This window comes from Psittacula echo (genome assembly GCF_963264785.1).
Source record: "Psittacula echo genome assembly, chromosome: 1".
Lineage (NCBI taxonomy): Eukaryota > Metazoa > Chordata > Aves > Psittaciformes > Psittacidae > Psittacula > Psittacula echo.
Genome location: NC_137735.1, coordinates 146,733,495 through 146,760,279, shown reverse-complemented (window position 1 = coordinate 146,760,279; position 26,785 = coordinate 146,733,495). Strand labels below are relative to the sequence as shown.

The 26,785-nt window shown below is 39.5% G+C and overlaps 1 protein-coding gene across 7 annotated transcripts in view; it reads right to left on the bottom strand.

The window, feature by feature from the left end:
- The window catches only part of CADPS2 (calcium dependent secretion activator 2), a gene marked incomplete at both ends in the record, with an annotated part of 338,118 nt that overhangs the window by 143,285 nt on the left and 168,048 nt on the right, over nucleotides 1-26,785 (bottom strand). For all 7 annotated transcript variants that reach the window (XM_080622719.1, XM_080622717.1, XM_080622722.1 and 4 more), the window contains one exon: nucleotides 19,571-19,710. In XM_080622719.1, coding sequence (XP_080478845.1) covers nucleotides 19,571-19,710 — 140 coding nt within the window. The remainder of the gene's footprint in view (nucleotides 1-19,570; nucleotides 19,711-26,785) is intronic.

The window sequence follows — 26,785 nt, the reverse complement described above, 5'->3', positions numbered from 1 at the left end:
CCAAATTAAAAATGAATTTAGCATTTGTGAGTAAATTGAACACTCACATTCTATAATGGCAATAACATTTTACATGACATTTGATTACTTTATTAACTTAATCTTCATCATACTTCTCTAATCTAAGGATCAGAGATATATTCTGCATGAAAATGGATCCATTGTTTCTTAATGTACAAAATAAAGCTGCATTTACATGAATTGTTGGTTCCTCTCATGCTTTTTTTTTCTCATAAGCAGCGAATGACAGAAAAGCAACTCTAACACTTTTAGAGATCTAAGCCTAGCACATGTTCTCAGCTACTGGCAATATTTGTTATATTTAATTTCATCCTCAGCTGTATTGCTTCCATAACAACTCCAATTTCATTTGAATGAATTCATTACTCAGAATGTGTTTCTACATGGCTTGATGGAAAGATCCTTAAAAATGACATCATATACCCACGCCATGTGGTATCGGTTCCCAGCAGCTGCCTTTCACCTTTTAAAAGGAATCATTCTGTAGTTTAAGTATTCAGACCCTAGCTTTAGACTTCAGGTTGCCCTTCAAAGCTAAGACTTAACAACCAGATGAAAAAGGCTACAGAGCCACAGCCATTCAGTTTTAGAAGAGAGACAGCCTGTCAGGTGTTCAGCTGTGGGAGGAACACATCCTCAGGCAGACTTCTCCATGCCAGCATTACTACAAACTGAGCCAAGTTTCTTACTCTTTTCTGCTTAGTCAATGGCGTAGTGCATTCCACTTAAAGCTGTGAACTTAAAATTATTTAAAAATTCAAATCAGCAGTTAAAATCGCAAATGCAGGAACACATGATAAAAATAGTAACTTCTATGTCACTGTTTTACTGAGTGAGGGTTGCTAGTTTTGTATTTAGGATAGCGTTTACTTCCCTTACCAGAACATCACAGCTTTTCGGTTTTGGAATAAACTTTGAAGAAAAGCAGATAGCAGTTTAAGGTTAGCAATCTTCTAACATTATCAGGGGAGGTCTCCATGTGGTAAAGCAAGGGAAGCTGGTCTGACCCCAATAGAGACTTAGTGAGGGAACTCAAACCTACACTTTCCAGGACACTTCCCTGCCAGCCTGTCTCCAGTTTACTCCATACAAGTAGCACAAAAGATAATCATAAAGGCCTTTTATGTCTATTTCTAAAAAGACAACCCATACACAGATTTTAACATACATGCATTTTTCACTTACGTGCTCTCTTCTAAATTTATGCATAAAGTGAAAAAAGTAATCTCGCACATTATGAAAAGGCAGAGCAATACTACACTACTGATCTGACACATATAATTTAGGATTAAATTAAAACAGGCTTTTGACAGTAAGCATGATAAAAATTATTTGTAGTGCAGAGTGGGCTCTTCATTAGTTTTTATTTACACAGAAAGAGTGAGCTGATTGTGCAGAACTCTGCATGAAAGCACCACTACACTGATGATACTTCAGAAATCACCAGCCTATCAAGGTGATGCCGTCATGTTGCTTAGTTGGGGATGTGCCATGTACTCGAGGACCCCGACAACGTGGTACATTGAACTGCCAACACAATCGTGTTGACATTTAACAGGATGTGGACTATTTAAAGGGATCTGGCTGTGTTGAATACACTTTTTGAGAAAACAGTAGTAGTTGCCACAGGAACTCTGTTACTATGTCAAAATTCAATGCAATACTGTAACCATTGAAATCATATTACAGTGGAGGAAAAAACCCATTGAATTTATAAAAAGTTACCTCTGCCTTTACATCCAGTATTGTGTTAAAGATATTTTTGCCCATACAAAATAGCGTATTATGAATTGAAATCCACCCTCAGTCACAGCAGAGCACAGTTGACCCTACAGTAGTTAACTGAGCTAGCATTCTGGCACATAGAGAGGATTAGATTTATTAAATACTATTAGTTTTAAAATTAATTTTGCCATTTTAATTGCCTCTGATTTTTTGAGGGTTTATATTCCAAAAGACAAAAAGTCAGGTGAATTCTATCTTTTTTCAAGTAACAGATGGACAGTGCAAGTGACAGAAGGACATAACAGGCAGGTGGCATACCCCCATCCTTGCAGCTAATAGTACTGGTTCTCTTTGTATAGACATAATGCCAGGCCATGCCAGACCACATGCAATGTCAACGTATGTCAGGTGGCAATAACTTTCTTAAATTTTATGTCACAGACTAGTGTATGGTACCAAGAAACAAGCCAGATCACCTGTCGAGACAGGCTAATAAATTAGCTGTGTCTTTCACCTGCATTTGTGTGCTGTGCTGATTTGTAATAGAATAAAGCAACATAAGCAAAACCTAAACCAATTAATTCAATCATGTATATAATTATGGAACAGATTATAAAGCAGGGATACTTGTGTATGATTTCATTTTAAAGATACTGGCAGCAATACCTTGGGTGTATTTACATAGTAGTAATTTTTTTCTCAAGTTCTAAGCAAAACTAAGAGTAAAAGTCATATGTTATTCTGCATGATACTTTCCCAAAGCTATGGGAACTGTGTAAGAACAGTAATAAAGAAATTTAAGCTAAGAATCCAACCTGAACATTCCAGTCAGAGCAGAGTCTCCCCAATTAGAGTGTAAGGTTTCTGGGAAGTTCCCTTTACTATCAAGTTATTACTGCAAATTTTATAACACCTGTGATGCGATCAGTTATTTTAACTGTTCATCATTTACTGTAGTAAAAATAAGCAGCCTACTCTATGCTGACATTCTGGTAAGACAAATGATGCATAGGGAAAAAAATGATCTGCCTATATTTCACTTGTCACATGTAGTGACTAAACTGCTCAGATCATGATCTTCCATGTGAGGACCTAATAAGACACATATTTTGCTACAACATAACAACATTTATTTTTTAATACTGCCTTCAATCCAGATAGCACTGAATGGTCAACCCATCTATTCTTATCTTGTATATAAAAAACACTTACATGTAAATTGATCTTAAAACAAGTTATTACTTGTGGCTTAGAGCAAAAGCTAGTTAAAAATCACCTGAACTTTAGATTTTCTCACTTCCTCAGCTACAATTTCATGAATTTAGGGTCTGTTTTCAGTTAAATATTAGTCCATCATCTGGCCACCTAGTTATTACCAGCTTTGTTATCTTTATGAAAATACAGAAAGGTTCCTTTTTACATATTAAAATAGCTTTCTGAAGTTATGATCTGAGCATTTCCAGTAACAGACAAGACTTTTTTTAGATTTTATTCTTTATATATAAAAAAAAAAAAATCAAAAAAGCAAAAATTTACAAGCGCAAATGCCTACGTTTTACAGGAGCATGCATTTCATGTATTTTCAGGATTGAACCCTTGCTTGAGCTCATGACATGGGCAGCAGTATAAGCTGTTGCCCAGTTCTGCCCAACTACTTTTAGGTATTTAAATGAAGTACCTAAATGAAGAAAAAAAAAAAAAAGGGTGCATCTACATTGGCATCAGTCTGCATAAGGAGTGTGTTTTCTTTTGAAGAGTCTCTCCAACATGGTTCACACTGCAGAGTTCATTCAGAGCATATGAACTACACTCCTCTTGCAAGAAATGAAATCAGATGTGGTGCTCAGCTAGTGCATCTCACATACTCCAGCCACTAAAGGATAGTCAGATTAGGACAAGACCAGGCAGAGACTGAACTAAATCCCCAGAAATGCATACAAGGCAATTATCAGGTCCTCAGCAAGATATAGATCTATAGATCAAGATATAGATCTGAACAGATATAGATCTGTTCAGGCACACTTCACACTTGGCTCCTTTTGTAGTCAAGCACAAGGCACATGCCAAGCACAGTTCAGGTCTTCAAGATTTCCATCTCTTTACAGTGTGTAGCATAATTTTTGTAGCCATCAGTGGCTAAAAATCCTTCATACATGCCTTAGTTATACAAGTCCAGGTTACTGCTCTTCGCACCTTTCATCCTCTAATTCTCCATGGTAGGATCATCACTTGCAATCTGCCATCTGGGTATAGGGATTAATCTCATCTCACTGTTGCAACAACTGGCTGTTACTAGAAGGTACACAGTCACTCAGTCTCTCTCACACACTGATGCTGCATTCAAATATACTCAAGTGAAGGAGCCATGAATTAGGAGCCAGTCAAACAAACTATGATGACAAGTCCTCGTGATGCTGCAAGATGCATCATCACCACCTGTATGTTCTGATAGTGACATCTTCTCTAACATGATAAACAGAAAATTGCTGCCACTGCAAAGGCTTTTTTTTTTCCACTTCTTTTCATCCCTTACACATGCACACAAAGACCAGAAATTTAGATGAGATGAGATTTAAAGTTGTGAATCGCAGACAGAAATTTGATAGTACAGACAGAAGCCTACCTATCTGTTCTAATGGGTCACTATGGCTCCTCCCTAGCAGAGCATGAGACCAAGAAAGTCCCCAGCCAGAGTAAACATGACTTAGCAACAACTAAAAACATCGGTGTTATCAGCCCTGTTCCCAGGCTGAAAGTCAAAAACACAGCACTGAAGTAGCTATTAAGAAAGAGAAAAATGACTGCTACTGCTGAACCCAGGACAATGTTTTAAAAGGTTATGAGTAAAAACAACACACATTTATTTTTAAGAAAAAAATTTTTTTTTAAGTTTTCTGACCATTAACCTCACTTAATCCATAGATCTTTTCCACATAAAGTCTGTTGTGATTAAGCTAAGTGAGTTTGGATTAAATTTATATCTCAGCTTTTACAAATATTTCAGATTAATTACTATGGAATGAATGAAGAATGACACCTTAATTAAAATGCTTCTCTTGGCAATTAGGATTCTCTTGGCTTCTCTTAGCAATTAAAGTGGCAGTGGCATATCATTAAGGTCTACAAGATTACCCATGCCTCCTCAGAAGCAATTACTGTGGAAAGCACTGAAAATCAGATTCATAGCTATAATCTGTTCTCTAAGGATCTAGCTGCAGGATAAACACTTTTGCTTCTTCCATAGCAATTTTACATTAACCCATCATCATTATCCAATCAATCATTAATGTAATTTTACTGTATCATTTTTCATGAAGTTCAATTTTCATTTTTAAAAAATAACTGATTACAGTCAATTGATTTTGCCAAAGTGTATAATATTAAAATCATTTAAATGAAGACAGTTAAAGCATGAGCACTTTTCTTCATGACAAAATGCAATCATTCATTTAGCACAATGAAATACTGGCGGTTAGCACATTTTAAACTAGTATAACAGAAAATACTACTGAGACACTTTGAAATAATAGTAGTAAGGCATCCATAGATCACTAAAAGTGAATTAAAAATGAAGCCATTCTATCATGCTTTTTGTAAATGTACATAGGAAAATTTTACCATTGTATATATCACTGCATGTTGCCTTACGATTATGGAAATTATCATACTTTTGTCAGAATTTAGCAAAAAATGTAAGATAATTATAGCTACAAGCTACTGTCGACTCTCTGAGTAAATAAAAATACACACCACTGCTACTGGACCTAAAATCAGTACTTTTTATTAATTATGGGCCCAAATTCAACCAATATTTCTGCTGAACTGTAAAGGCACTGGTTTAGTTTTCAAATTTTGTGATTATTTCTCAATATTCTCATTCCATGTATTGGAAGTTCTTGAAATACTTGGGTTTACTTTGTGGTAGAATTTATGAGTCTCGTCTTGCAGAAAGGAATAATCACACACTTGTCCTCAGGGTCTTGGGATCTCTGAAGTCAGTGACTGTCTGAGAACTACTGTTGAAAGGAAAGATAATCTCCTCTTCCTAAATTTTAGTAAAAAGCTCTTATGATTTCAAAACAATCATGTTAACTTCATGCAGCAGGAAGAGTAGTTAATTTACAGATTAGCAATGCAAGTCCTTTCCAGTTCAAGGTATTCAGCAACGACTACCTCATTTCATAAAGTTTTCTGAAGTTTGCAGCCAGGATACTTTCCATAGGAGTTTCTGATCCTTCTGCAGGACCATACACTGACTAGAGAAAACATGTACTACACAAATAAATATGTGGTGCTGGCTGTTAGGTGACATTCTGGCATACCTCGATGTGAAGAGAAAAGCAGACATTCTGAATAAGCAGTAGGCTGCACTGTTCACTTCTGTTGATGCTTACATTTTTTACTGACACACCCTCTTTCTTCAACAGTCAACTGTGCTTGAAATTCAACCAAAGCCTATTCTATCATCTACACAACACATCTTTCATAAGTGGTGCTGAGTAAAACACTGCATTAATACAGTCTGCTTCAGCACTGTATTAATGCAGTGCTGAATTAATTACTGCTGACTCAGTTGTCTTGATCAGTCTTAAGATTCTGGATTGTCATGCTAGGTCCAGGTTAAATATGGATTGGAAAATGAAGCTTTGCAGTTCACACCTCTTCTGTCTTCAAAGACAATGAAACTTAACTGAAACTCTGATACTTCTTTATGCCTTCCTGTCAGAGACTACAATGGTATCTTTCACTCAGTGTCACAAAGGTCCTCTGTATATGGCAAGTAAATATGAGGTCATGTTGATCATGCCTTCAGTGTGAGCATGAGCCAACTCTAATTCAAAAGCGTGGTGACCATGTTGTTGACCCCAACAGATCTACAATGCAGTTGCTGGCATCACACAGTCAGTTTTTGGTCGGGGTGGAGAGCTAGCCAATTATAATCTCCTTCTTTCCCTCTCTGCTGCCAAGTCTCATAACCTCGTCATGAAATAGTTATATCAAAAAGAAACCTCTAACTCACTTTTGCTTCATAAATAGGGTTTCCTTACTAGCGAATAACCTTAGATACAACTGCTTTTGTTCATCTTCCATATTATTGATATCCCCACTAGATTACAAGGAACTCTTTGGAAAAGGGCTCATCTACATGGGAGATGAGAATGAGGTTCTTCAGACAACTTGGGTGCTAATTTTGAGGCCAGATACCCTCAGCAAACATTGCCCCATTTACCAGCAATAGGAGAGGCAAGAAAAGCTGTGCACACTGTAAAATCATAGCTAGAGGCAGCGACTAATTTTACTCAGGCCCAGCTAACTTGAATGCACACTCAATTCATGTGATGGCATGCTCTTGCACCAGACTGCTGTGTCCCACAGAGTTTCAGCATGTTACAACAATATTTCACAAGGTAACCTGAGAGCCTCAGGAAGAGCATTTCTGGTTACAGGGTTAGCGAATCAAGACTCAGGTGAAGACTGAGGCTTTCCTTCATGGCAGGCACTCTACCCACATATGAGGAATGAGTGGCACATCAATCAATTTCATCAAAGGCACAAAGGTAATTTAATAATCTCACATCTGCAAATGGATTACATGTCATCTCAAAATACTGGAAGGCTTGATGTTGCAAATGGCAGTAGGTAATCTCTGTCAGGTATCTGCAGAAAGATCTACCTCCCAAATGTATTGTAATAGAAATGATAAAGATCACTGATATACTCCACCCATATTTCTTACAACTCTACTGTTCCGCTGATAGGATAAGAAAATGCTTTGAATCAAATTACAGATGTTAAAAGCACAGATCAAGTGTGTCTGCTGCCAAATAGAACAAGCTATTGTGTCAGAGGACATCACAAATCCTAAACTACCACCAGTGCCAACACCCAAGTTCACACAGGAATTAATTGAAGTGACATTTATTTAATATGAAACACCTAATGTCATTCATCTCATAAGAGTATATTTTATCCATAAAGGTCAATACCTATAACTTGTAAGAAACCCAAGAAATATCAGTAGAAGTGAAGTTATTTCTCCTAAGGACATGGTTACCTGTAGCAAAATTGTTTTATTAGCCTTCAAATTAGCCCAAGTTTCATTTAAAATGAGACCTAGCTTTTAAAAATCACTTGGGCAGTTATGTATAGTTTATCTCTGATCTGAATTCAGATTTAAGTAACTGGGAATTAGGCAGAAGAAAAAAGATGACATGACTGACATGAGACATGAGATGACATGACATTACTGAAGCTCACTGGAGTTGTCTGGTGATCAGGCATTTATTTTAACTTAGTAGATAACCCATACTTCTGAATGCAGTACATACAGTGAAAAGTTTACCTTATGTACTCCAGTGTACCTTTAATTTTTTTTCCATAGGAAATGCCTTAGCACTGATAAACCAACCTGTCAAGGTATTCCTCCCTACCCAGTGGCTTTGAGAAAACTCAGACAACTCTGATACAGCCTAAATACCTAAATTTTTTTGGCTGCTATAGTGAGGCCATATGACTAAATAATCAGAAAAGGATTCTAAACTCTGTGAAGTGTGCAAAATTCAAACAAACTCAACATTTTCTTCCTTCTGACTTTCCTTATGCTTCCCAGTCTTAAAGTTCACAAACTGAAACATAAGCCCTCTACCAAAGCAGAGTGAGAACCCTGCTCTTTGAAGCAGCAGCTGAAGTCAGCACTCCCCTACCCTTTTTTAAGCTGGAAAAAAAAAGTGCAATAGCCACAAACAGAAAGCTAGATGGTGCTAATATACTGACTTTATGGTTACATCTAGCTATGTTGCACACACTTGGAAAGACAAATCAACTGTTATACAGAGATACAGAAGAGTTTATGTATGTAGATAAAGAAATGCTATCGTTAAATAATGTCCTGGGTTCAGCAGCAGCAGTCATTTTTTCTTCTTCTTAGTAGCTGCTGCAGCACTGTGTTTTTGACTTTTGGCCTGGGAACAAAGCTGATAACACTGATGTTTAGACTGACCAAGGACTTTGTGAGTCCCATGCTCTGCCAGGGAGGAGGAGAAGCCGGGAGGAAGCGGGGACAGGACACCTGACCCAGGCTAGCCAAAGAGGTATTCCATACCACAGCACGTCATGCTGGGGGATGTAACTGGGAGCCACCCGGAAGGGCACGTCCTCTTTTCGGTCGGGCTCTCTTTTCCGGCGAGCGGTATCGTATTCTCTTCCCTTGTTATTTCTCTTATCATTGTTGGTGGTGGTGGTAGCAGTAGTGATTTGTGTTATACCTTAGTTATTAAACTGTTCTTATCTCAACCCGTGGGAGTTGCATTCTTTTGATTCTCCTCCCCGTCCCTCCAGAAGCGGAGGGAAGAAAGGTGGGGGGGGAAGTGGACTTCGTGGTTCTGATTTACGGCCTGGGCTTAAACCACGACAAATAAGTATCAACTTATTTTAACATTTGGTTATTTGGAATCTCTCAGCTCTCTCTCCCTTTTCGTAAGAGAAAAATGTTACTATCTTCACTAATGAGAAAACTATTTTCAGTAACTGCTGAAAAGCAATATAGAAAGTTACTGTTTCTATCTCATGGAAACTAATAGAAATTGAAGATGCCTACGCTAATACTACTATATCATAACAAGAATTACTAAGGATTTTCTAAGATTTTGGATATATTCAGGTTTCTAACACTTCACTTTTGAAGCAACTGTATACTTAATCTAAGACAAACTAAACATTTTAGGTTAGCCAAATTATGTTTCTATTTCATCTTTTCAGTGTTATTAAAACAAATGATTTGGAATTACTCTGACATATCTATGTGTTTCAGCTCAGACAAAGGTCTGAAGCCAGATTTCAATTCATTATATGCAACACAAAGGCCTATTTGTGACAGGGAGCGTGCAGTACTTCCTAAGAGAAGCGTGGCTCTATCCCTAACATCTTTAGCTGTTAAAGTAACCCAGAATTGAAATAGAGTCATTGCAATGTGATCACCTTGCACATTTCTCTGAAATAATGATACTAGGAGCAGATTTCATCTTCAGATCAGCTTACACACCTTCAAGTTATAAAGCTAATTCTATTTCTCCTCCTGCCCTTCTCTGCTAGGTGACCCTGAACAAGCAGCATATAGCAGCTGAAACCACCCTCGTTCTGGCTGACTTCATTGTCCCTGTGTCTGCTCTTAGCTGACTTATGTGCTCACTAGTAGCTATGACAACAGTTTATTCAGGTAATAGTCACACACACTACAGCCCTACCCACTGAGAAGTCAGCAGACCCCAGTGTTAGCCTCAGCTCAGTCACTGAATTGCCTGTGACCTTGGGTGCTCATTTCTGGCCTCCATTTCACTCATCTGTAAAAGAGAGGTAATTATACTTGCTTTCCTTTCCAACAAACTCTTTTATTAATGGGTAACAAGTGTCAGAAAAATAAGAGGAGAAAACTACTTATTTTCTGCATCTTAGAAGACTGCTAAACAGGACATTTGTCTCACAGATTTCCTTTAGCTCTAAAACTACAGCAGCAGGAGGAAAAATGTGATACTTCAGTCACATACAGGAACCAGCAGCTATATTTACTATTTATAAATGCTTTCAAAAGAACATTTCAGTTAATCCCCACTGCACAAGAGAAAGCTTAAGGAATTAAAGATATAACACCACTATCTGCAACATGCCATAGCGGAGAGCAGGTCAGAACTTACAAGAATGAATTCTGCCTTTCAAATCTTTGAAAAAGGTCTGGACAAGAGCTAGGCTGCAATGTTTTACTTTGAAAGTCAAATTCAAATAATTCCACTTTGTAATATTGTACTGTTCAGGCTGTTCAATTTGTAAGAATTTCATTGTACATTACTGGGTTTTGTTTTTTGAATGGCCATTTTAAAGCAAAGCAAGCTATTTGAAAAAATCTTAGTATTCCTTTTTTTTTCTTTCTAGATTGGAAGCAACAGAATAATACCCTTTAATAACCACTAGGCTATGCTAACAGACAACTTAACTGACACAAAATCTACTTTAAAAAATAATGTATGCTTTAAATGCAGAAGTCCAAAGGCACATTAGAAACAAACCATGCATTAGGAAAAGTATTTACAGTAACCCCAATATCCTGAGTGGATTTTGGGTGTTTTGAATACGGGACCCAAGTTAGTAGGCCAGGTCTACTAGGGGCTGGTGGAGCTGATCTGACAAAGAAGAGGAAGAGAGGTTTTGGTAGGAGGCTTGCCAGGCTGGACAAGGTTTCTTTAAACTAGATGTGTTGGGGGAGGGGAGCATCGTTCCATCCCAACACACCCAGTCAGTTGCCAGCACCTACAATAAATGCTCGGAGCGATGCAGAGATATTCCAGCCACTCCAGCCAATGAGCCGGCTTCATTTGGAGCTCGGCTCAGATGCCTCTATACAAATGCCCGTAGCATGGGAAACAAACAAGAGGAATTAGAGATGTGTGCATGACTACGGGAGTATGATATAGTAGGCATCACAGAAACATGGTGGGATGGCTCCTATGACTGGAGTGTTGGAATGGAAGGTTACAGGCTCTATAGAAAAGACAGGCCTGGCAGGCGGGGAGGGGGAGTTGCTATTTATGTTAGGGATAGGCTGGAGAGTATGGAACTCTGTCTGGGGACGGGTGAGCAGTCAACAGAGAGTTTGTGGGTCAAGATTAAAAAGGGAGAGCAGCGATGGGGGACATTATTGTGGGGATCTGTTACAGACCACCTGATCAAGAGGAATCTGTGGATGAAGTGCTCTATAGGCAGATAGAAACAGCCTCACGCTCACAGGCCCTTGTTCTCATGGGAGACTTCAACCACCCTGACATCTGTTGGAGTGAAGGTACGGCCTGGCACAAGCAATCCAGGAGGTTCCTCGATTGCGTGGAAGACAACTTCATTCTGCAAGTAATAGAGGAGCCAACAAGGAGAGGTGCCATGCTTGACCTCGTGCTCACCAACAGGGAAGGCCTGGCTAGAAATGTGATGCTCCAGGGCAGCCTTGGTTGCAGCGACGACGAGATGGTCGAATTCAAGATCCTCAGGACAGTGAGAAGACCATGCAGCAAGCTCGCTGCCCTGGACTTCAAGAGAGCACACTTTGGCCTCTTCAGGAACCTGCTTAGTAAGGTTCCATGGGACACAGCCCTAGAGGGCAGGGGGGTCCAAGACTCTTGGTTGTTATTCAAGGATCACCTGCTCCAAGCTCAGGAATGTTGCATCCCAACTAGAAGGAAGTGCAGCAGAAGGGCCAGGAGACCTCCTTGGATGGATAAGGAGCTGTTCAGGAAAATTCAAAGGAAAAAAGAGGCTTATAGAAGGTGGAAGCAGGGACAGGTGGCCTGGGAAGAATACAGGGATGCTGTCCGGGAAGCTAGGGACCAGGTGAGGAAGGCTAAGGCCCAGTTAGAATTGAACTTGGCTAGGGATGTTAAGGATAATAGGAAGAGATTCTATAGGTATGTAGCGAGTAAAAGACAGACTAGGGACAACGTAGGCCCCCTTCGTAAGATCTCGGGAGAACTGGCTACCCAGGATTTGGAGAAGGCTGAGGTTCTTAATGACTTCTTTGCCTCGGTCTTCACTGGCAAAGTCTCTGACTGCACCACCCAACTCTTGGAAGGCGAACACAGGGACTGTGAGAATGAAGACCCTAGGTGCACTGTAGGAGAGGATCTGGTTCGAGACCATCTTAAGAACCTGAACGTACACAAGTCAATGGGACCTGACGACATCCATCCGCGGGTCCTGAAGGAGCTGGCAAATGAAGTTGCTAAGCCACTGTCCATCGTATTTGAAAAATCATGGCAGTCAGGTGAAGTTCCCGATGACTGGAAAAAGGGAAATATAACCCCCATTTTCAAGAAGGGAAAATGGATGACCCGGGGTATTACAGACCAGTCAGTCTCACCTCTGTGCCTGGCAAAATCTTGGAGCAGATTCTCCTGGAAGAAATGCTAAGGCACATGAAAAACAAGGAGGTGGTTGGTGACAGCCAGCATGGCTTCACTAAGGGGAAATCCTGCCTGACCAATTTGGTGGCCTTCTATGATGGGGCTACGAAAGTGATGGACAGGGGCAGAGCAGTTGACGTCATCTACCTGGACTTGTGCAAAGCGTTTGACACTGTCCCACATGACATCCTTGTCTCTATATTGGAGAGACATCAATTGGATGGGTGGACCACTCGGTGGATAAAGAACTGGCTGGATGGCCGCATGCAAAGAGTTATGGTCAATGGCTCAATGTCCGGCTGGAGACCGGTAACGAGTGGTGTCCTTCAGGCATCGGTGTTGGGACCGGTCTTGTTCAACATCTTTATCGGTGACATGGACAGTGGGATTGAGTGCGCCCTCAGCAAGTTTGCCGGTGACACCAAGCTGTGTGGTTCGGTTGATACACTGGAGGGAAGGAATGCCATTCAGAGGGACCTCAACACGCTTGTGAGGTGGGCTGATGCCAACCTGATGAAGTTTAACCATGCCAAGTGCAAGGTCCTACACCTGGGTCGGAGCAATCCCAGGCACGGCTACAGGTTGGGCAGAGAAGAGATTCAGAGCCGCCCTGCAGAGAAGGACTTGGGGGTGTTGGTCGATGAGAAAATGAGCATGAGCCGGCTTCAGTGTGTGCTTGCAGCCCAGAAAGCCAACCACATCCTGGGCTGCATCAAAAGGAGCGTGACCAGCAGGTCCAAGGAGGTGATCCTGCCCCTCTAACTGTGCTCTCGTGGGACCTCACTTGGAGTATTGTGTGCAGTTCTGGTGTCCTCAACATAAAAAGGACATGGAACTGTTGGAACAAGTCCAGAGGAGGGCAACGAGGATGATCAGGGGACTGGAGCACCTCCCATAGGAAGACAGGCTGAGAAAGTTGGGGCTGTTCAGCCTGGAGAAGAGAAGGCTGCGTGGAGACCTCATAGCAGCCTTCCAGTATCTGAAGGGGGCCTACAAGGATGCTGGGGATGGACTCTTCATCAGGGACTGTAGTGACAGGACAAGGGGCAACAGGTTCAAACTTAAACAGGGGAAGTTTATGTTGGATATAAGGAAGAAATTCTTTACTGAGAGGGTGGTGAGGCACTGGAATGGGTTGCCCAGGGAGGTTGTGAATGCTCCATCCTTGGTGGTGTTCAAGGCCAGGTTGGATGAGGCCTTGGGTGGCATGGTTTAGTGTGGGGTGTCCCTGCCCATGGCAGGGGGGTTGGAACTAGATGATCTCAAGGTCCTTTCCAACCCTAACTATTCTATGATTCTATGATTCTATGATTAACCTGTCTAGCTTGTTTTTTCAACCCTAATTTAATTATGAGTTAAGTATAGCTAAGTGAGCCTTCCTGAAGCAAAAAGTACCTCTCTAATGCTGCTATTCTAACTTGACAGAAATAAACAGGTTTTTAATATTTTTGTATGGGAAGTTTTTAGGTCAAATTCTGCTTATTTCCTCTGATGATTTGTTTTAGATTCAAGATTGCAACAGAAGAAATTAATAGAAATATTAAAACTGTCCTTTTTTATGGATGTTTGCTTTACTACCTTAATAAAGAAGATTAAAAAATATATATATTGAATGAGCTCTGCATTTTAGACAAGGAAAAGATTGCCACATCCTATAAGAAGATGAGAAATATGTTACAAATTATGAGAAAGGAATCCAGAGTATCACAAATTGTCAATAATCGTAACTGTTCTACAAATCCCAACTGAAGAGTGATTTATGATGAGCGATTTTACCTCGTCATTACACAAGATTTCTAGCGGTGCATGATTCCCTTTGTAATCTACTGACAAGTTTAAATAGAAAAGGATGGTTGTTTCATACTCTGAGAGCCTTTCATGCAAGATAAAAAAAAAATCTAAAATAAATAACAGGATTATATTTATTCTAAGATGTTGTCCTGGGTTCAGCAGTAGCAGTCATTTTTCTCCTTCTTAGTAGCCGGTGCAGTGCTGTGGTTTTGAGTTTCGGCCTGGGAACAGCGCTGATAACACTGATGTTTTTAGTTGCTGCTCAGTAATGTTTACTCTGACCAAGAACTTTCTTGGTCTCATGCTCTGCCAGGGAGGAGGGGAAGCTGGTAGGAAGCAGAGACAGGACACCTGACCCAAACTAACCAAAGAGGTATGCCATACCACAGCACATCATGCCCAGTATATAAACTGGGGGCAGTTACGAGGAAGGGTTAGATCACTGCTCGGTCGGGCTGGGTATCGATCGGCGGGTGGTGAGCGGTTGTATTCTCTTCCCTCATTATTTCCCTTATCATTATTATTATTGGTGGTAGCAGCAGTGGTTTTGCGTTATACTTTAGTTACTAGACTGTTTTTATCTCAAGCTGTGGGAGTTGCACTCTTTCAATTCTCCTCCCCACCCCTTCAGGAGCTGGGGAGAGGAAGGCAGGGGGGAGTGAGAGAGAGACTGTGTGGCTGACTGAGTTTAAACCACGACAGATGTATATCAGCATTCCTTGTTTTTTAAGCATATAGCAGAATGCATAGGAAAATCATTGAGTGTTTCTATGATCAAGTGTTTTTTTAAGAATCACATTAGTGAAGTAACACCAGATTAGCTGTATGAATGTGTCAACACAAACAGTAGTGTAAAAGTAATTTGGTTACCAAAGCTATCTCTTTTTCTCAGAGGTACAAATGAACTGCCATTGAGATTCATAGTAGTGTTGAGTCATAAGGATTTTTATTTCTTTAATTTAAGGTTACATCTTATAATGAAAAAAAATCCCATATTTATAATTTTATTTGAAATATAATTATTTGTTATGACTATGGAAGCTCAAAGAGAGAATGCGATCTGAAGGTGCTGCAGTCCAGAATACTATTCGTGAATTAAAAATCTCAGTTCAAGTACAAGAAAGTATAAAACCAAATTTTTTGAGGCATAAATGTGAGACAGGTTTTGAAGGCTTTCAGCACATCTGCTATGTCAATAAGTAAAGTCAGTCTTAAATAGCAGAAACTTTTCTGAAGGAGTAAAACGTAAACCCATCATTAGCTTGGGACTGTGGGTTTTGTTGACCCTGAAGAATCTGAAATATTTGAACACAGCTATCTCTATCTCAAAAAAGTGGTCTCTTATTACCATTATTATTTTATTTTAATTATGATACAGCATTAATCTAATAACCTCTCTTCTTACTGCAATTGGCAGTGGGGTAAAATTCTAATTTAATTTTGAATAAATTTTGAGATTCTCAGCTGAAAGGCAGTATCTAATGCCAACAGAGTGCCTTCTTTTCCTGTGAGACAAATATGGATCTTCTATGTTAGGTGTTAACTCAGGCCAACGTTACAGAAAACGTAAATTGTCTAGTCCAAAGACAGGGCAAAGGTAAAGCATGAGAAGTACGAGAAATAAATTGAAGAATTAGAACTTAACTGGGATAATCACACTAACTACATTATAAGACTGTCATTAAGGCTGTAAAATTCAACTTGCTAACATGACAAAATTCTAGCAATAAGGATGATCAGTCTTTCAACCTTTTATCTCCCCCCTTTTTATGTACTCTATAACCCACTGCTCAAGTAACTGACCACATACATTAAAAAATAAAATAAAATAAAATAAAATAAAATAATAAATAAAATAAAATAAAATAAAATAAAATAAAATAAATAAAATAAAATAACCTCCCAGCACTTTTCACTATTCAGGACAGCAGCAGCTGCCTTCCAGCTCTTCAACACTTTATTTTCTCCTTCATACATGCTTCACTGCATGTTATGCAAACACTGCTTTATAGAGAGTAATGAGTTATTTGCTTTTCTACCTTGTACAGGTGCACCATTAAGCTGCAGAGCCTGGCACTGCAGTAACACTGCCCAGCAGAACATAAGCCTTTGGACAGGTGTTAAAGAAGTGACCATGCCTCGCTTTCCCCAGCTCATGAGGTATGTAAGAGCCTTTCCTACCAGTTGCTTCTCAAATTTACCTTCAAATGTGTACGATGCTGGGAGGTGGTATTATTCTCCCTTGATAACAGGAGAACTGAAGTACTAAAAATTTTAGGCTCTGGCTATTAAGATGAAGATCTACTTTTTTAGGATATTTGGACTCTAATAGTACAATGTATATTTGCAGCCTAGTTTCCACTGATTTCAACTAGTAACTGTAGTGTTGGGCACCTCTATGAAATCAGGCTCCAGTTTATAAAACTGGGCATGTGAAAAAAATGACATACCACCAGTCACTATAGGTGGAAATGTTTCAATCTCTTACAGGCAGGTCCTTCTGTGTAGCACAAATGGGGATAAAAGCCAATTCTTCCAGGCATCCCTTAACTACCTTTAACTGCACAATATTCCTTTGCCTTACCATAATATTGTCTATCATCCACTGTGTGTTTCCAGCCTCTTCACAAATGAGGATTTCTGTGATACCACAGTATCAGTTCAGAACCAGAACAGCTTTAATCTGTGCATTGAAGCATATGGGAATCCCTCTTGAAAAAATAGCAAATGACCACTTAATACTTACACTCACCCAGGAAGTCAAGAGAAGGCTGCAGAGAGTGCTTGGATGATGTTTCCATAACATTAATGGTTCCTGACTGTACACATTAATGATTTGTTTAGCAGGTGGTTTTTTTTCCCTATCAAACAAACACACTTTACCTTCTTCTCACCGTAACTTCAGTATCATTATAAAGTATTTCATCAACCTTTTCAATGGTTATTGGAAGAATTGTTAACCTTTTATTTCATGTCACATATATTTATGGTGGAGGAGTCTATAAAGCTCTTCCCTGATGCCCTAACTTTTCTAGACAAGTAGGTAATCATCATTAAGGCTAATGGCTATGAAGAAAGGGAAATGAAGACTGATCCTGAGCATTTCTGGTGGAAAGAACAACAGTATCTGCCTGGAGAATAGTGACAGCAGTGACCCTGAAGTAAAATGAAGAAGTAAACAACTATGCCAAGAGATCAAGATTCAAAATCGATGTGAGGAAGTAACCAGCAGCAGCAGAGGAAAGTGATAATGATTAAATTAAGTTAGCAAAAGTAGTATTTGATTGGGCAATCATTTAATGCTCTCTAAGAAGACTAGTGACACAAACCAGTATGCAAAAGTAAGCTGGGGGGTTAGGAAGATCCTTTGAAGACCCTGGAAGAACAGCTCCCAGCCTAGAAAGCCTCTGAGAAATCCAGAAGCAGGATGACTGGAAGCACTGGAGCCTTGTCCTTTTTGCTGGATCCACGTCAAAGTAAGTTGCATGTTACACCCTGAGTGGGGTTGCAGACAGTATAACCCGAACATTATCAATGACCTGATTAAACATGGGGACTTCTCCCTGTTGTCACCTGTTGTGTATGGGAGCACAACATCCCTGATGTAGCTGTGGTGTGCAGTATGCAACCAAACCAGGCCATGTTCAAGTTAGATGCATCTGTCGATGCATCAGTTCATGCTGTCCCCATGACTACCTTTTGACAAACCACTGAAGAACACAGGCAGCACCGTGCCATTTCTGCAGCATTCATGACTTCAACAGGCTGAATGTCTTCCAGCATCAGGAGACTGAACCTATGTTAGTGCTCTGGATCTAAACAAAGATGTGCCACAATTACCAAACCATTTCAGAGGTGTTTGGTGAATGGAAACGAACTGGTGGAGGTAGGAATTAAAAAGAGGATATCATGCTTTAGTACAGGCAAGCACTTTTCTCCCTAGGACCTCTCCACTTCAACTTACTCATGTCAACCTGGTCTTCCTGCTCTCTCCTGACATATTACACCATTTTTCTTATGCATTTATTTGCATCCCTACTCGTAAGTTTTCTCATCTCATTCCCAGTCTCCAAACACAGTAGCTCCAGTTCCCACTGCCTCCATGACTGGTTTCCCTCTTTTTCCTCACAGCTCCTGGTCACCAGCCACAGGTCTCCAGCCACCAAATCTCATCGTTACAGTCCTGACTATTTGTGTTTAAGTTTCCCAAAACCAAAATGAGGGCTAAGGTTGATACCTGGGAAATTTCATCCCAACCAATTACAGCTTTGCCAAAATGTAAGGAGTTTTTAATTATTATTAAAAAGTATTGAATATAGGAGATTTTAGCAATTAATGTCTGTTCATAATGAGCAGAATATTAACAGAAGGAGATTAAAAAGAAATCTAAATAGTAGGGTCACTACATTAATACTATATTAACATGTTGAATAGTCCTCTTTTTTGAAATTATCTTCTACTTACTTCAGAAGAAGTCAGAAGGATGGAAAACAACCCTGGTGATTGCTCTATAACAGATACAGCCTTGCTACTGTTGGCAACACTACCTGGTTTTGCAGTTGGGATGAGGAAAAGTCATGGTAATTGCCTAGGGAAGCTGTCTTGATGAATAATCTGTTCCATATAGTTTCGGTGTTTGACAGAAAAACATCCTTAAACTGGTATTTGTACCTTAATTCCTTACAAGAAAAATATTACAGCAGACAGAGAAAGAAAAGAGAAGGCTATGTTGCAAATACCATCATATTCAGGTACATAATTAATCCTATTTTAATGGAAAAATACATTTTTCCTATATCAGCTTTATTTTCCAAAGTGCTATAAATTTTTACATTCAAAACCAGGTTCTAAATGACACTGTACTCGAAGTTCTGCATTTCAGAGTTAGCTCATCATTTGTCTTTACACATCACTGAACATCTGACGATTATTCCCAACTATTCCAAACTTTATGTATAAAATGAGGATTTTATACAATGCCAGGCTACAGGAACTGTTGTGCACATTTATAATGTTTTACAAACTTTACAAATGTGGCTGAACACAGGCAGAGTGAGGCAAAATAATAAAATAGGCAGGAAATGGACACTTACCCACAGTGCTTCATGTGAGGTGGTTTATCCATTCTCACTGCCAGTTTAATTTTCAAGTCACTGTCCTGGCTATTTTTTGGGACTACCATTTTATGCAGATCAGGTGACTTTGGGCTGTTCGATGTTGGATACAACACTACCTGCAAGTCATAAAATAAAACTTCAGTGAGTTGATACAAAATAAATCTGTCAGCCTTTAATGGAAATTTCTAAGCAGTGAAGACTCCTGTTGCATCTCCTACAATCTGAAAGTCGACTAAAAACTGTTTCATAAATCCAAGAAGCCTGTTGACTCAATCTTATTGTAACAGACAAATTTCCAAAACAAACTCATTTTCTTACAAATGGGAATTTTCATAATTTGAGTTAATACAATTTTCTCCTCTGTTAGTTCATTCTGAATTAACAGTTTTAAACAAAAAGGAACAGTTGACACTTGAAAATGGTCATGTATAATTAAATATGAACCTGAACTTTTACATTCCTCAGTGCTCTGCTGGAAGCATCCTATTGAAACAATTTGCTTAGCATTATGCAGTAGCTCACCCCTTCAGTCATGACATTGCTTAATAGAAGAAAACCAAAATATGCTCTGTCTTACCAACTCCATTTTCCGAAACTGGAGATTAATTCCAAAGCATCTTTGCTGCAAATGGAGTATAATAAATGTAAGGTACTATATCCAGTTAACATGTGATATGGTATAAATCTTTTGTTTAATCTACGTTGGCAGACATATAAAAAAAGAAAAATACATCAAATTTTAAATATTTAATTTTTGAAACTATTAGCTAACAATTAATTTTAGATTAGTATTAGTCACAGGCTGTTAAATATTTTTATATTTACCATAGAATCATAGAATAGTTAGGGTTGGAAAGGACCTTAAGATCATCTAGTTCCAACCCCCCTGCCATGGGCAGGGATACCTCACACTAAACCATGTCACCAAAGGCTCTGTCCAGCCTGGCCTTGAACATCGCCAGGGATGGAGCATTCACAACCTCCCTGGGCAACCCATTCCAGTGCCTCACCACCCTCACAGTAAAGAACTTCTTCCTTATATCCAGTCTAAACTTTCCCTGTTTAAGTTTGAACCTGTTACCCCTTGTCCTATCACTACAGTGCCTAATGATGAGTCCTTCCCCAGCATCCTTATAAGCCCCCTTCAGATACTGGAAGGCTGCTATGAGGTCTCCACGCAGCCTTCTCTTCTCCAGGCTGAACAGCTCCAACTTTCTCAGCCTCTCTTCATACAGGAGGTGCTCCAGTCCCCTGATCATCCTCGTGGCCCTCCTCTGGACTTGTTCCAACAGTTCCATGTCCTTTTTATGTGAGGACACCAGAACTGCACACAATACTCCAAGTGAGGTCTCACGAGAGCAGAGTAGGGAGGCAGGATCACCTCCTTCGACCTGCTGGTCACGCTCCTCTTGATGCAGCCCAGGATGTGGTTGGCTTTCTGGGCTGCGAGCGCACACTGAAGCCGGCTTATGCTCATTTTTTCATCGACCAACACCCCCAAGTCCTTCTCTGCAGGGCTGCTCTGAATCTCTTCTCTGCCCAACCTGTAGCCGCGCCTGGGATTGCTCCAGCCAGAAAGTTTTTTCATTTATAGCCAATACAATTAAATAGTACTACTTCATGAAAATCTTAGCCACAGCCATGTTTGGCAGTTAAATGCTGCTGAAACATAACGTCTCTTTCTTTTTTATTACAAGCAGTATTTTTGAGTCAATTTAGACTTCTTGAATCAATTTAGAGTTCTGACTTACCATGAACATGAAGCAGGATTTCAAAATGAAAACACTCTAAAAAGCACCATTCTTCACATTCATTTCTTGAAAACTAAAATTAATCATCGCGTTAACCGTCAAGTTAGTTTCTTATACATAGTATTTGTGCCTTGTGTCACATATATAATACACAATATATTATCCTCTATGTTCTTATAGAAGTTAAATCAAGCATTTAAGGAAGTATCTCCAAGCAAGCATAAATCTAACAGATCTTATTAATGCAAAATAGATAGTGTCATTCCGATCTGAAAGATGACGTAAGTTGAATGCTTTCAACTTCTCACCTCGGTATTTTGCAGAAACATGCTCCTACATCCCTTTAATATCAGGAGCTCAATTGAAGCAGAAAAATATGATGCATTTCACTGAATCAAGTACGCAACCTTTATAACACCAGTGGGAGAAATAATCTGTCAGATCTATTGAATACTTTCACTACCTTTTAAAGAGATAGTAGAAGAATCAGTATATTCTGGTTTCAATAAATCAGGAGGCTACTTTTTTTCTTTTCACAAAGAGCAAACACTATTTAGAACAAAGCTTATTCCTTCTTTCCAATAAACAAGCTGATTGTCATAATGAATAAAAGCCATCTCTTAAAAAACATTTACAAGCATTATGAGTATGGCAAACTTTGTGTTCTGATGCACTGAACAGCAAATGGCTTTAGTTTATCTTTTTAAATGTAAGATTATATAACAGGATTATTATTCACTGGTTGCATTTAACCCCTTGGCATTCTCATAGGACTGTAGGTGACGTTATGAATTTTTCCTTTTCTACAGACTGCAGTTCTTGTTGTCCTGCAACAGCTGATTACAGTTCATACATCTCAAGTGACATCTTTCTCCTGTCAACTTCTTGAGTTTTTAGAATGCTGATGATGCAAATACAAGCAGACAAGTGTACAATTAATTCATAACTTCAGTACTGACAATTTCTTTTCTGAATATTTAAAGAAGTATTTCAGAGCTTCGCCTTCAAAGCTCTCACAATGAGTAAGTATCTGGCAGAAATTATTTAAGTACGCACTGTGTTGTACTTGCATTACACTTTGTCATGCCTTCCAGCTTTAAACAACGAGAGCTAAAAGAACTTTGTCATCAGACTTTTTATCATTACACACAAACACACTATGCACATGCACACAAAGCATTTGACAGGCATTAATTATCTTCACAATAATCTTCACACTAATATTGCCCTAGAGGACAGTGCTAACCATTGTGTACCATACCATCGGGGGCACGAGCTGCAAGCTCCCATGAAATCACTGAACCCAAAATATTGGCAAATGTTTCTTGATAGGAAAAGTAAAAAGTTACTGAAATTTGTGTTAAAAGCATTCTCCACTACGACACACTGCAATGCAATGCCATTGCCATTGTCCATGAAGAAGCTTTCTAAGAATCTGTCTTGGATTTCCTTTCAGCACTGCTTATGGGATTTTAATCTTCTAGGTGTTGTTCTATAGCCTACTTTAAAAAATAAAATGGTATCAACTCGTGTCTTCTCTGTGGGATATAAAATTCACTTACAAGATATTCTTTCACTGTGCCTAAATTTCTAAAAGTTTCATAAAATTCCTACTAAATCATACATTCATGAGTTAAATTTTATTTTATATTTTATTTTATAATTTATCTTATGCTCTTCTATATGTGAATATCATTATAGAAGATTATCCAGCAGCAGCAGCAGCAGAGAACTATGAGTTGTTAGTCTAGGACTGTGCTTACAAAAAGTAAACTAAGAGGTAATCTGCATTAAAAAGTATAATGAGTTATTAATGACCGGAATGCCATATACCTAACACAGCTGCTGTGCTTTGCATTGATTCAACTGATTTAAGGCAAATTCATAGCATCAGAACAATGTGTGTTGAGATAATTCAGTAAATTCAACCATCTCATGATCATTAAAAATGCTCAGCCATGTGGTCCAATTATATCTAGTATTGCACTTCCTCAGACCACACTGTAATGGAAAAAATACCAAGTTAATTTTATAGCCCTTCTCATTCATATCCAAAATAAACACAGAAATCTTAAATAATATAGAGCAACACATTTATGGCTTTTTGCAAGGTGCTGTTCTCACAACACTGTTTCTTAATTGTGAATGACTGAAAACATTTCTCTCCTGGCCTTAAAATATGACACGTTGAAAGATATAAAGCTATAATCATTTGATGACTTAACTAACCATCATTTCTTGTGATTTAGTTGTGTATTTGAGGCCCCAGCTGGATCACAATAGAAGTTATTGGAAGTACACCTGAGCTAAACAATCAATCCAGCCAAGTAATTATTATCTATCTTTGGCATCATACCTTCCTTTAAAGGTATGAAAAAGTTGAGTTGTCCAAAATACTCTGACAGATTGAAGAAACAAAACTTGGGACAATCTTGCTTTCTCAGAGTTGATAACCAAGCAGAAGGGTAAGAATCAAATGTGCTGTGCAGAAATACAGAAATATCTTCTATTAGTATTCCCATATTTAGATAAAGCTCTCAAGGTAACCACCCCTGTCTGCTGTTCTGCTGCTGTCAAAAGAAAATGCAGCTTTCAAAAGGGACCAAGGAAGCTAAGAGGCAAGCAGACTTGCAAGCTGTAAGCACAGCAGAGAAAAAGCAGGAGCCAAGATAATCACTTTTCCCTCTACCCTCCCCATCTGGGCTGAGCTCAGTTTCAGCCAACTCATGTTCTCGGATCCCTCTCCTTCCCATCACCTACTTCCACCAAAAATATGATATTCAAGAGCTGAACCCAAGCATGGGAGTTACCCACTCTTTTGAGCCAAGTATTTGAAATGAGACAGATTTTACAAGTTGGGTTGGTCTTAGACACATTTTGAGATCTCAGACCTTGGGCACCAAACTTGGTAATCATGGTAAATCTGAACAGACAATGCTGAGTTCTGGCTCCCTGTCACAAGCAAAAAAGATGAAAAGTGAAGAAGGTTTGCAGCTGCTCCTTACTGCCCTGGCCGAGAGGCAGATGTCACAACGTGCTACTACAGAAAACCCTTATCTTGACTTCAGTACAGCTCACACCACACAACCTTAAAAAAAGTCGCAGCCCATCAGCAGTCTCTTCTTCATAACACAGTGCTGGCCATCTTCAAAAAGCAGACCAAACCCTCAACTTTTCCCCATCCTCAGGGAGATGCCTGATACCTGGGGCTGTCCTGGTGTCCCTCATCCTGTCCTGCTCCCTCTCACACCAGGGACCTGCTGCTGCTTTTGGCACCCAGCTTCCTGTCCTTTCTTTAAACTATATGGTCCCCAATGAGAAAGACAGAAGACTGAGACAAAAGAAGTTGCTATGCCTGATTGTGCTACAAACGGTGCTTCAAATGAGTGCTTTTTGCCATTGACCAAACCCACAATTTATTTTTATCTTATTCCATACCTAGGATAAAAAATTTGATCCTCAACACTTAAGGTCTGACAAAGTTACAAGCAATTGAGGACTGAGTCTTATGTCACTGAGTCTTATGTCACCGAGTCTTATGGCCTCAATCATAAGCAGCATTGCAAGCTTTGTTCAGAATAAACAATACACTCATGGTCATGCAAGAAACCTCACGCTGAACTGAAGAAACCAAATTCTCCAACTCCCATGCTCTGCCAGAGACACTTCTAGCTCAACTAATGATTATTTAAAACTATGAAAACCAGCAAGTGCCTGACAGATAAGATCATATGCTCCCTCAACTGCACTTGTTGAAGCTCTTTTCAAATAACAGGACTAATTGATTCTATGGAAAGCTTTTTCTTTCATGTTTTAAAATCTAGTGTTTTGAAAAGATTCCAGTGCAAGCAGAGAGGACAGGCAAATTCTATGTTATGAAATAAGCCCCATTATTATTTGGCACATGCAAATTTATGCTTCTGGTCATTGTCTCAGCAAAGATCATAAGGAAACTTCCTAGTTAAATACACCCTGTTTTACTGATTTGGAAATAGCATTACAGACCAACTAGTATTGAAACTGGTTTGGGATAGGAAACAGATGACCAGTAATAGTGGAGAGACCTTTTAATGTTCTGTTGTTTGTGTAACTCTGGCCCCAGCCTTACTTAGGGTGTATTTACCAGTTTTTCTATAGAAATGCCTACCGACTCCTCTCAGGTCACCTTCTCCCCTAACTTGAAAGTCTGGAGCTCTTCTGAGTTATGTCAGCCCCTTGCCCAAAGACAGGTTAATATCAGAAAGCCAGAAGCTGCTGTTAGTGTGGCAAGAAGTAAAGTTCCCTTGAACGTCCCAGCAGCAGCCTGCCAAGCAGAGCACCACACTTAACGTTCTCTGAGTTTAAGTCACAATGAACTACTGCCGGGAAGATGAAGCAAAAGCAGCTCAACGAAGGGACAAGATTGGAGGCAGAAGTGGAAGGATGGCCTCTCCTGAAAGTAACTCCCTTAGAAAAGTTCTCACCTGTCACCTAGGGAGCAGCTAAGGAAAGGATTAATAAGAGACTGATCTCCAGGAGAGTTTATGTGTATTTTACACAAGCTCCATCATCCCTTCCAGCCTGTTTTTCTATGACTTTATGACCTCACCTATTGAGTGATCTCTTGCTTTTCAGCTATGATTGATTGTACTACAGCTGAAACACTGAGAGAAGGCTTTGGGTAACAGGTGGTTAAAAAGAAACAAAAACTGAACAGGCACATGGTGAAAGAGATAGACTGTTGTTGACAAAGAACTGGGAAGACTCTGCACTTTCTGCCATCAAGGAACCTCTGCTGATGCTGCCACTGAACACTTACCTTAATAGATCTTAGCAATTGACAAAAATTCCTTCACAAAGACCCTTTCCCCCAAATCTAAGAAAGAGCATGCCTGAATGACAAATGCCTCAAGAATTTGACAAGAGGCATTCTCAAAGAAGCTACTGAGAAACCCCCTGTTAGTGTGGAAATACACTCAGCCAGACATAGCAGGATGCTGACAGGCAGATTGCTCCAGGAGCAAGAGAAAAGGGGGAAGTGGAAGTCATCTCTTATCATTTTCCAAACTTAAAAGACAGAAAAACTCCAACCTCCAAAACCTCAGTCATTTCGATATATGATAGAGAAGCACGTTCCCCAGGATGACAGGCTTTAACTTAAGATATTCACAGTATGAAATTGTCTCTCCTCAGAGACTCTTTGAACGCAGCACAGAAGATAAACAACGTGCCCGGTGCAGTCAGCATTCAGAAACTAGGCAATCATGTGAGTACAGGTATGTAGCCAGTGCAGCTATTTTATCATGTCTTTAAATCAAACTCAGAGTAACAGCACTAAAGAAAAACACCCATAACTGCAAAGCTAATTATTCCTGGCTGCAGCTGACTGTGACAAGCAGGTTGTGAGACAATAGTTCCCTTCTAACTGAATAGTCAGAGCGACAAGGCTGAAAAAATCTTA